Here is a 12379-nt window from a genome sequence, read left to right as displayed (position 1 = left end):
AATTAATTAATTTTTTTTCAAAATTTTAAGGGTATATTTGTCTTATTGAAAATTCTATAGGAGTAATTTCATCATTTTGCTAACATTGGAGGGTACATTGTCATTGTTTTGGTAGTTTATGGAGTAAATTGTCGTAATTGATAGTTTGAGAGGTAGATTGTCATTGGGGTGGTAGTTTAAGGGGGTTAAGTGAACTTTACCCTATCATATTTTAAGTACTAATTACAAGATGTCATGGGGTACTTATAAGTTATAATTGTCACCTTTCCCACGCATAGATGGATGAATCCCTAAACTCGTAGTTTAGATATAAGTACTGACAAATCACATATCTAAAAATCCCTTAATTGGTGATGACTTTATACCACATCCTCATCAATGTGAAAACAAACAAACAAAAATATGCATCATCCGTTATATATCAATAGAAGTATATATAAACAAAGGTTCAAAAGCATGGGCTTATCAATTTTAAAATAAATTAACAATAATAACAAAAACCTCCAGGAAGCATAAACTCCTAAAGGAGAAAAGCACCAAAAGCTGGATTGATGGAAAGGAAAAGTGTGATAGAGAGAGAGAGAGAGAGATGGCATCGATGGGAAAAGGATGATAAAACTTACAAGTGATCCTGACCTGCCACGTGGGATCTTTAGTTCACGTGGCGAAAGCTGGCCCCACATGGGGTCCCGATGAACCGTAGTCTTTCATTACTCTTACCACGGCGAGCTTTTGCCTGTGCTGTCACGTTGTTTGATTGGGATGCCATGATTTGTTGTAACACATTCCTCTTCTTTCTTTATCTTCGTTGGTTAATGGCCGTTGTACGTTAGTTAATTCTCGTGACCATGAGGTTCTCCTTTAGGCTTTAGGAGAACCTCATAAACTAATTAATATAATCTCATTGTAATTAACTTTCTTACACAAACACGAACGTACGCACATGATAAAGAGATTTCTAGACATATATTGTGCATGTAGCGGTCATAGATCAAATTTCTTCTTCTTTCTTTTTCCCCCATTAATCACGAAGAAAAAAAAGACATTCTTTTAGAATTTGCATATATATATATATATGTTTTTTCATGACGAGGACGCGAACAAAAAGGAAATCGGCGATTATTATGAAGGACAGGAAATGAGCATGTGAAAGCGACATTGTTGAGTTACAACGCCGCCGAAATTCGTTTTAATTTCCTGGGTTTCTCGTTAACGTAGATATTCCTTCATACAACAATTGTCGGTAAACGCATCCAATCAGGTACCTTAGATTCCAAGAAAGGACAAGAACGAAGGATGGGATAATTGCAGAGAGAGAGAGAGAGAGAGAGAGAGAGTCTTAGGCTTCAAAAGAACGATAAGAAGAATAAGTATTGGATTGTGAAAAAACAAATGAAAAGTTAAAGGCGGCTAGTAGGGGGTGGCAGCCTCCCATTTGCTTTTTCTCTCTTTCTTTTTGTCCTCTTATCAAAACCCCAAGCAACACCCACATTCCACCTCTCTCTCTCTCTCTCTCATTCATCACTTGCATCTTCTTCTTCTTCTTCTTCTGCCTGCCTAGGGTTCTAAGGTCTCTCTTTCTCTCTCTCTCTCTCTTATACATATTGACATGCATGGAGAATTAATTAAGTTCTGTATATCCAATATTATGACTAATACGACAGCGTTTTTTTTTTTGTGTGTGTGTAGAACAGTGTTGTTGTATAGTTGTTGATTTCAAGGGCTAGTCTCTTTGTTGTTTTTGAATACGAGAGGCTGGTCGTCATCCGATCCTCTTTCATTTCTCTAAACCAAGTAGAGGAATTGAACAAGTTCCAAAAGGGTGATCATATATATATAGATATGGCTCCTGTTTCATTGCCTCCTGGTTTTCGTTTCCACCCGACTGACGAGGAACTTGTTGCCTACTACCTCAAAAGAAAGATTAATGGTCGTGAGATTGAATTGGAGGTCATCCCCGAAGTTGATCTCTACAAATGTGAACCATGGGAGTTACCAGGTATATATATTATATTATACATCCTTTCTTTTAATGCCCCTTTCTTGTTTTTTCATTTTCTTTTAAAGCTCCAATTGTTTCAACATAAGCGAACACCGACAGTACTATATATGACAAACCCCAGACACCACACCCTTCTCCTGTCGGCACCAAAGCAACCCCCACAACCCCCTTTCAATAGCAACGTTATTATACTCTTTTGATGTCAAAATAGTGCGTAGAGCTCGATTGACAACCTTTGAGAATGCTGAGAATGAAAGCGATCGAGTACGATTATATCCGCAAAGTCTATATATATGATTTATTTCCAATTGAACTTTGAATCCTCTGTTGTGTTACTAATTAACGATGAATCTTAGTTGTTTTGAATATTGAGTTTGATAAAATGATCATTTATTGTAGTAGAAAATTGATCGAAGATATATATAAACTATGATGATCAGTGTTATTTCCTTAACAAAGTCTCTTATATGTGAGAAACATATGTGCAAAATGCGGGAAATGATATCATATATATGCCTTAAAATATTTGATGAATGATTAATTAAGAAAAAGTGGTTTTATAGAGTGGATAATATATGGTATATATGCTTAATTAGTTGGTTGAGAATGAAAAAGCTTTAAGACTATTTAAGCAAGCTTTAAATTAACGTTTTTAAGAGTGATAGACAAACATCAAAATATATATATATAGAAACAAACTGAACTTCATTTTATATTTAAATTCCATCTTTAAAAGAAAAGGGAAATCAAACTTCTTGACATCATTTATATGCAATTGTTCATTGAGCCATGCATTTACTTGGTTAAATATTCATTTATTGCCATTAATTCCACAATATGACTTGATACTAATGAAGACTGGGGAAAGAAAGGAATAAGGAATATGGTAAAAGAACAATCAAGGTATATTAATTGTTGCTTCTTGAAAAATTTACAACTTATATATAAAAGTTAATCTATATAAATCAAAATGGGTTAATTATATGAAATCTTTTATTTAGGGTTTGAGTGATAATCTTTTGCTGATTTCTACCTTTTCCTACCGCGTACTGCATATATAACACGATAAGAATATTTTGCCTTGGCTTGAAGACTGCATCCTTAATCACCCAATTTTTCTTTAAGTGTCTATTTTAATAGAAATTTGACTAGAAGCCAAAACTGGTCCCAATACCTTTTCCAAAAGGTGACCACACATCATATGTATAATGACTTGATCACTCTTCCTTTAGACACGATTTGCATTCTTTTTGTTCATGAAAAATTACTTAAACGCGTTGAACACGCTTTATTAACTAGTCAAATATCTTAAACTTTAACATAAAATATTTCATTCCACCTCATTGATATATGCTTTCATTGGAAAAGGAAGTAATAAGTTGGATGCTGCTTTAGAAATGTTGTGAGCTTCAAGATTTGTAGTGAGACACAATCCGAGAGACCCAAGTCAAAAAGCACAGGAAAAGGAAAGGGTTGCATTTTCTCTGCAAGAGACATGAGCTTCAAGCAATATGCTACTAATGCTTTTATATCTTTTACTGTTTGAGTGCATTTTGACTGTTTGAGATGAATAACTTATTTCCAGCTCCCAAGAATACAGATTCTTTTTTTTTTATTTTTCTATAATGCAAGTGCTTATTAAATCATAAATATAAGAGCACTAATGATGTTGCAAAACGTTACAGGGAAGTCATTATTACCAAGCAAAGATCTTGAATGGTATTTCTTTAGTCCACGGGATCGGAAGTATCCCAATGGATCAAGGACTAATCGGGCAACCAAAGCCGGATATTGGAAGGCCACCGGGAAGGATCGAAAAGTGAACTCTCAGACGCGTGCTGTCGGCATGAAGAAAACCCTTGTTTATTATCGAGGGCGAGCCCCTCACGGTGCTCGAACTGGTTGGGTTATGCATGAATACCGTCTGGACGAGAGAGAATGTGACAATGCTCCTTCAGGCTTGCAGGTATATATATATATATATATATATATATGCAACCTAGCTATTTTCACTATAACGTTATTTTTAGTTGTATGTATGACAATCGTATAACAGTTTATTAAATATTACGTGCAGGATGCATATGCACTTTGTCGAGTGTTCAAGAAGAGTACTACACCTAGTCCGAAGATCGGAGAGCATTATGTTACCACAAATACCTACCAACTAACTAGCAACCACTCATCAAGCATTGACCTATATTCTGAGGGAAGAGGTGATCAAGATTTGGAGAGATCAGATAATTATCAAATGCCATATGATTCTTGCTCACCCAGCATGCTTACTGGATCATCACTTGATCATATGAATGCAGCAAGAGATGGGAAATGGATGCAGTACTTATCAGAAGATGCATTTAACTTAACCCCTCCACCATTTCCAAATTATGCAAATGTTTCATACCCTCCATCCAAAGTAAAATTCTCTATCTTTTAACATATTTGATCAATCAAATGTTAAATATTTTTTGTAACCCTAAAAGATGTACGTACGCTCTGTCCCTTTGCAGGTGGATATAGCATTAGAGTGCGCAAGGATGCAGCATCGATTCTCACTTCCTCCATTAGAGGTGGATGATTTTCCTCAAGCTGGATTCACCGACTTTAGAATAATGTCACAGTCAACCCCGATACGAGAAAGTGCAAATGAAACCGATATTTTGCAGGAAATCCTTTCAGTAGCTCAAGCTTCTCAGGAACTAATAAATCACTCAAACATTCCGGACACATGGGGTGGAAATTATGCCCCTGATGATGATTTTTCCTTTATGGTTGGCAGCAGAGATCATACACGTAATATTCAAGTTGGTGACATGAATTCTGAGAGATATTGGGAGGATCCAAGTACAAGGTCTACGCATATTGGAGATATGGATGGAGATTTTAAGACGGAGAGAATTATGGCAGAGAACCTGAGATGGGTGGGAATGTCCGACAAAGATCTTGAGAAGGTACCACTTATATTTTATTTGATTTTTGTCGTCGCTGATAATCGCTTAATTATTAGCAACAACTCTCAAAAGCCGTCGCATATAATCATTTATGAGCGACGGCTTTTGAGTCGACATTGCTAAAAATGTTGTCGCTAAAGATTGATATTTCTTGTAGTGAGCCAAAGTTCATCATTTAAAAAAAAAAAAAAAAAAAATTACCCTTTGACAAGTAATTGATTAATTTTCTTACATGGTCAATAGATTTGTGTCTTTTTATTATTATTATTACTAGCAAGTCGAAATTGCTTTTGCACTAGAAGCTAGCCAATATCATTTTTAGGCCTAGTTCTTTAAGAACATAACTATATATTTTTTTTTATTAAAATAAAATCCATATTGGACAGAGTTTAATGGTGGAAGAACACAAGATTGTTCCAATAGAAGATATTTCATGCTTCCAGAGAGGAGAAGAGCATGAGATTCAAGGTATATATCAAAATCATCATAATTATTTACTTCTTATATATTCTGAAAATAAATCATTTTTCTTTTCACTAATTAACAAGAGTTTAACTGCAGGAGATCACAGTGGGCACACCAAAAGCTGCAATGAGTTCAATGACTCAGAGATAAACAGTTTCCCACTTGGATTTATCAACGATATTGAGCCAAACGACAACTTCCAGCTTGATGATGGAGACATGGATGATTATTCAAATTCTCCAAGCTTCGAGGTGATTGAGGAAATTAAAGTCAACCACGGAATGTTTGTCTCAACTCGCCAGGTGGCCGAGACATTCTTTCACCAAATAGTTCCTTCGGAGACGGTCAAGGTCCACCTAAACCCAGCAATGATGAAAAACTTGTCGGTTGATCATCGGAAATCTGATGTACAAATAAGGTCGCCTGAGAATAATATTAGATCATCTTCTTCCTTTAGAAAATTTAAATTTGTAGCAAGTGAACTTCTTTCAATGGTCGCACTTGTTTTGGTGCACCTATATGTCGGGGGATATCTGGAAGAAGAAGATGGGTTTACTGCAACTGCTGGAAAAGTGAAAGGGAAAGGATGCTGCCCTAACAATATGAAGAACAAGGAAAGAAGTGAAAGGAAAAAACAGGATTCGTTGGTAATTAACACACAAGGAGGTGGGAATTATAGTTTTAGTGCCTTTTCCAAGAGTGTAGGGATCTTCCTCACCATTTCTTTAGCTCTTTGTACCATGTGGGCAAACCACATTATACCCACTGCTTGATTTCCTGATGATTTTCATTTTATTTCTAACTTTAGTTGCTAATTTGGGAAGCATAAGTCAGCTTTCTTCTTGTTATAGGCAGATGCGCCTCAAAATACTTAATTTGTACTTTATATATATTGACTCAAAATTTATTTGATATTTATTATTGATTTATATTAATAGAATTTTCTTATGTATTTTCTTCAAGATATATATATATATATATATGCTGCACATGCAAGCCAACGAGTTGCAAAAGCCATGCATTTATATGTTCTCTCCCATGGGATTTCTCAAATGTTGTCTCTCTTGGCGATAGAAGGGAGAAACGTTAGAACTGTGGATGGGGGCATCTTAGCCTATTTATAAATAAGTCTTTGATTCTTTATCCGTCATAATTTTTACTTGAGAATAATTAAGATAGGTTGAAAACTTTATCTGTCACTCTCTATACAAACATATTGTGAGGGTTGTAATAAGAAGATTCAACAAATTAAGTTCAATCTTCCTTCTTCAATTTAAGCACTTGAGTTTGGCTTGTGAGTTGGTGTGTAGACCCTTTTGACCCACCAAACCGCTAATGATCAATCCTAACACCCGTTTAGTTAAATAGATAACACCCATCTCACTCATGACACAGCCAATTTAAATAAGTGAGTGCCACGACATGACCCATTTGATAAACTAGTCGTGTTGAGTTGACTTGACCCGGCCCACATAACCCATTTAATAATTAAATAGGTCGTGTTTGGTATTGTTTGACTCATAATTTGAAAACTAACTCAAATAAATTAATAACTCATTTGACCCGCTAACCCGTTGAAGTTGTCTTTTTATTGTAAAAGAAAAAAAAATTAATTGTATAATTATACAAGTTAGTTGCTCATAGCTAGGTTAAGCGGGTTGACTCGGGGTTGACCAATTTATTAAACAGATTAATTTGGTCAACTCGAATTTACCCAAACCCGGTTATACCAAATCATAACTCGCTAATTTTGTGTAAAAAATTGTCGGCTCTATTTGAACAATAATAGCTCAAGGTAAGTATTTTGTGATTCTTTTATGTTCATATATTATTTTTCTCCCAAAATCTTACATAATAAGTAAGAAACAAAATGTATATATTAGGTGCAGAAAACTCTAGGTTCAATTTAGCTAGAAAAAAATTCATTCATAATCAAAAACAAAATCTTAGAAATTCATATGCGCATTCTAAATTCGGTGGCACCTTTAAATTCGTTTAATTATAATCACGATTCTTAGGTCATATTTTTTGTCTATAAAATCATAATACCAAATGCACTCTATAACAAGTATTGATTGTGTCTTGGACAAAATAAATCAAGCAGCATGTATAACAAATCTTCAATGACACCACCCACTTATCAATGGACCAAAACACAACTTACACGTGTTTTGGTCTATAGAATTTGCCAACATATACTACACTTAACATAATTAATCTATCAACTCATGGCCATAAAGAAAAAGAAGTTAAAAAGTAGTTTGAAAAGCTTTTGAGTTACTTTTATATTGCTTTTGCTTAATTATACCTTTTTCACTATCCATGCTCTAAAAGATAGGGGGGAAATTGTAGCCATATTGGTGAAGATGAGTAATGATTCATAGGGTCATCACATTCACGGGGTACGTACTACAACAAGATGGGAGGGTGGGGGTCCAATAATTATTTTATCATTTCACAGACAATTATCGGCCTCAACCATATACATGCTTGTTGCTTGTGAACATGCACCTTGTTGAGCTGCAAAAGTGGGAGCGAACGTGCCTGCCCACCCACCACCCAACTCTATATGCTCTTTCTTAGCTCCAAAAGCCAATTAATTTCTGATTGTATATGTACGAACCCAATACGAAATTCGTTGATTAGCGTTGAAAGGAGTGATCTAATTTATTAATTGGACAGATTATAATCGACATATATAATCTTAAACTGATGCATATATCAACATGATCTGAACTCAATATGAGACCAAAGGAGTAACTATTTTTAACACAATTTACGAACCTGACATTAATTTAACATGAAATCAACCGGTTATAGTTGACGAGTCTGGCCAATTTACTTAAATAAGTTGAGTTAAAATTGACCAATATAATTTTATACTTATGTCTTGACACAAGACCCAAAATGATCACTCAGAATGCAAATTGGCTGCTAACTTTGAAAAGAAAAACGAATCCTTTTGATCACAGGGAGTTTAGAGATGAATTTTTCAAGTGGTTTATTTATTGTTTACTGTGTAGCGAAAGGTGGGCAGTGGTGCGCGCAGCAGATCCGCACATGGCCCGCTTGATGATGGAGAAGACAGAAAGGGTAAGAAATTGGGAACAAATGGGAAATGATGAAAAGAAAATGACAAAAGCAAGGGAAACATGGGTTCACGGGTGAACACCAACTCACCAATTAACAAATTATACTCCGCAACCTTCCAAAACATCATTCAATTCGACCCCCCACCACCTTTCCCATTATTTACATGCCTTTTCCAAAGCTGCAAATCTCTCTCTCTGTAGGTGTTCATGGTGGTTAAATACATATAAAGCTAGGCAACTTTTTAGCTTACTCTAAAATCTAAATGCTTGACTGCCATATTCATGTGCGCGCGCTTGAGAGCTGTAACGCTATAGTATAGCAACAGGGCTTTGTTTCTTCTTCATTTTTGAATGGCTTCTTCTTCTTCTTCTTCTTCTTGGATACTGCAACTCTTCTTCCTCGTTGAGGTTTGGCTCTTCTTCAATGTCGGGTGTCTTGACGGTGTGAATGCAGCAACGTCGACAGTGACTGTGGGTAACATTTCAAAGGTGGAAGATGCCGTCAATTTCCATATCTACTATGGCCAGACCTTCAAAGTTATCAAAAACGCCATTGACGGCAAGAGCTACCTTCTCATCCAGGTACTTAACTCATTTCTTCTATTTTATCAGCACACATTGGCTCTTGTTAAATAAAAAAAAGAAAAATTAAAAGCCAATGGGCGGTTGCATCAACCCAATGAAATAAAAGTACAATGTATATCATTTCTCTTTCTTTTTATTTTGGGGTCAAATTTCCAGTAATACAAACCGACTTCCATTTGCCACATTCTTATTCTACGGGTCAATTGAAACTGACATATCAACATTAGATAGTTATAGTTAAAAATATAGTTTTTAGCATTACTTAGCGATTTGTATATATTACAAGCATTTTCTTTCAATTTTCTAATCTTTCTCCTTGTTGTATACTCTTTGGTTCACAGTGGCAGGTGACTCATTAGTATAGTATGTTGACTGAAAATATTTGAATAATACATATAATAACTTGTTTTTATCATTTTTGTGCTCTTTTCAAACGAATAATAATTACTAGAATAATTCGAGGATGGCAGCAAGGACAAAGTACTGCACCCCAAGGATCAAATCATATGTCATTCCACTGTCAAACTATTCCATTGATGCCCAATTATTTCCAGGTACTATGCTTAAGCTATTCACACCACACTTTTTAATGTTTCCTTAATTTTAGGGTTACAGTATCTTCCAATAAAGTTGTTAATTCTGAAATATTTAATTGGAACGGAAGGTGAATGGCGAAGACAAGATTGAACTCATGATATTTGCTCTAATATTTTATTAATCACAATTTATCCTAAAAATTTAAGTTGATAAAAAATAATTAATTTAATTGTTTAATTAATATTAATTCCAACAGTATGTTGACATGCCTGTTAGAAAGCTTCGTGTTATATAGAGTAGTAAGATGACAATAGTGTAACACATCATTCTCACATTAGGAAGATCAGGCTATGATTCAGTTAGACTTGATGGAATGTCTGCGGTTCTCATCGTTTAGGCCATTTTCTGTACGACTCCTAACGGGTAGGTGCTACTATAGTCACGCTCATGTAGAATAGTCACAATTGGTCTCCCAGGCCTACCCTTTTTAATTTTTTTTTTATTATTTTTTTTTTTAAAAAAAAAAAAAAAAAAAAAAAAGCTTCATAAATAATTATAAAAAACTCCAAATTTACTAGTCATTTTGGAGTGATAACTCAAATACAGCTAATGCTTTTCATGGACCACTATAAATAATACCAGAACAACCTAGTAACGTCATATAGTACAAGAGCACGCACTGCATAGCATAGTCTTGACGAGAACCATACATGTCCCACATTAGTTCTTTATTAAGTGAAAATAGGCTTTATAAATTATTATAGAGTACTCTAAATTGACTAATCATTTAAGCGTTTTTCTTGGGTCGTTATAGATCGATCATCAAAAGTATAATAGTGGCGGATGCAAAAACATTATATATTGTACCATTCCCAATTTAAATGAACAGAAACAGAAACATTATGCCCATTTGTCTCTTTTCTCAAAAACTTAAAGCTATAAGCTAGCTAGAATTAGTCTATTCATTCCATTGTATTTTAACATACTACTTCATTCAAAATCAAACAATAATATATGGAAACCATTTTATTCTCGTTCTTTTTTCTTCATCTTTGTTTTATCTGACCATTTTCTCTGTCTCGTCCTTTTTTTCTCTTTTTGTGAAATTGCAGTTTCCTTTTTGGAGGTGAGGATCACTGGCTTACCGTAAGTTGTAATTCTTATTAATTAGTCTACTGTAATATTGTTTTTTTTTAAAAAAAAAATGGGCTCAATTACATCATTCAAAGGAAAAGTTCAACAGAATAGGTGATGGACTTTTATTGACGTTCTACTTTTGTTTCCTTTGCTTATGTTAATGCGTCTCTTCAGCTTTTAGGGTTACTAGGGAACTTGAAGGGCATTACATCAGACTCTGTAGCTTCTCAATGCGTATTAAAATTATTCCAAAGTGGAGAAATTCAGATAATCAACAAGAGTGATCCGCAACAGCTCTTGCAATTCGGGGCACACTTTGTTACCGACAATACTGATCAACCACAAGCTTGCAATATTGCTTCTTTTGTTCCCTTCGTAGAAGATGCACCTCTGCAGGTAATCATGTAATTTGATCAAGAAAAAAGCATCCCACATGATATCCATCTTCTTGATTTTCAAAAACTACAGAAGTAAGGTTTAGTTTAAACTGTTCATGCTTGGAAATGATTATTACCTATATCTTCCTTATGTTTAATAGAGAGCAGAGTGGATCAAGTTTCTGGGAGTTTTCGCAAATCTTGAAACGACAGCCAATCAAGTTTACGACGCCGTAAGTATGACATCAAATTTTAATAATTTGAATTTGAGTAATACTATTTAGTAGACTGTTACACGACTATTGGAGTAAATCATTTTTGTCTTGCAGGTTAAAGAGAATTATCTATGCTTGACTAAAGTCGCGGCAAGCAAGAAATCATTCAAACCGACAGTAGCTTGGATGGGATATTATGATGTCTGTATATACCCTATGAAATCATATTCAAGTGTTTGTATATAACAACAAAACATTTCTTTTTATTGTTCCTCTAACATTAATTAAGCGTAGAGAATCTAAGAAAATGAAATGGAAGACTAATGTCGGACTTACTATTTGGGTTTGCTCTTATCTTGCAGGGTGTCTGGTCATTTACAAAGGAAGCATTCAAGTTGAAGGTACAAAATCAATTTTGAAATTTTCCTATAATGTTATACCATAAAACAACCTTGGATATATAGTGAAAGAATCAGTTTCTATAGAAAGAATCATTTCATATATCTTTTGGAAAACAGAGGAAGAAAATAAGACAAACTAAAAATGACTATAATAAGCAGAATAAATTGATCTAAAATTGTATTTCTTTGAACTTTCGATGCAGTACACAGAAGATGCAGGTGGAGAGAATGTGGACAGCTCTATCAATAAGATGACTTATAACATCTCTAATCCTGAAGATTTGGATCAACTGCATGCCATCCTATGTGTAAGTTGAATTGCAATATTAAGATTAAAGATGGTTTTGAGATGAATCCTTGGGAGTTAAATGTATTGTGCTAAGATCAAAATCTTAGGTTTTTTTTTTTAATTGATTTTGATCCAACATTTACTTGAACTCATTTCTCCTTGTAGACTGTGGATGTACTTATTGATGAAACATATACTACTGATCCGGCCAGCTACACTTTATCAACTTTCTTCCAAAATATATACATTGAAGATCACTCTTGTTTTTCTTTTCTTACAAACCAAACTTTATGGAGATATGACAAGAGAATTTACAATTCAACTCTTG

The 12379-nt window shown here is 34.5% G+C and overlaps 2 protein-coding genes across 2 annotated transcripts; both read left to right on the top strand.

Moving 5' to 3' along the window:
- Positions 1-1699: 1699 nt before the first annotated feature.
- Positions 1700-6252, top strand: LOC132181030 (NAC domain-containing protein 54-like). The gene is made up of 6 exons (XM_059594074.1): positions 1700-1999; positions 3688-3968; positions 4080-4418; positions 4513-4953; positions 5340-5421; positions 5515-6252. The coding sequence occupies exons 1-6, from the start codon at positions 1843-1845 to the stop codon at positions 6189-6191; spliced, it is 1977 nt and encodes a 658-aa protein (XP_059450057.1). The 5' UTR covers positions 1700-1842; the 3' UTR covers positions 6192-6252.
- A 2444-nt stretch (positions 6253-8696) lies between these two features.
- LOC132181032 (uncharacterized) lies at positions 8697-12379 on the top strand (the record flags this gene model as incomplete). Its single annotated transcript, XM_059594077.1, is given in 9 exon segments — positions 8697-9092; positions 9547-9649; positions 10745-10758; positions 10944-11165; positions 11308-11379; positions 11476-11562; positions 11724-11762; positions 11966-12070; positions 12217-12379. Coding segments are annotated over 9 exon segments (1036 nt in total), but the record flags the coding sequence as incomplete, so codon positions are not given.

This window comes from Corylus avellana, chromosome ca5 (assembly GCF_901000735.1).
Source record: "Corylus avellana chromosome ca5, CavTom2PMs-1.0".
NCBI classification, from domain to species: Eukaryota; Viridiplantae; Streptophyta; class Magnoliopsida; order Fagales; family Betulaceae; genus Corylus; species Corylus avellana.
This window is presented reverse-complemented; position numbering and strand designations above follow the sequence as displayed.

Bases quoted from the DNA above. Each gene is read 5' to 3' on its own strand.
- LOC132181030 (XM_059594074.1), top strand. From the start codon at position 1,843: ATGGCTCCTGTTTCATTGCCTCCTGGTTTTCGTTTCCACCCGACTGAC. The intron at 2,000-3,687 runs GTATATATATTA...AAAACGTTACAG, and splicing joins TGAACCATGGGAGTTACCAG to GGAAGTCATTATTACCAAGC. The intron at 3,969-4,079 runs GTATATATATAT...TATTACGTGCAG, and splicing joins ATGCTCCTTCAGGCTTGCAG to GATGCATATGCACTTTGTCG.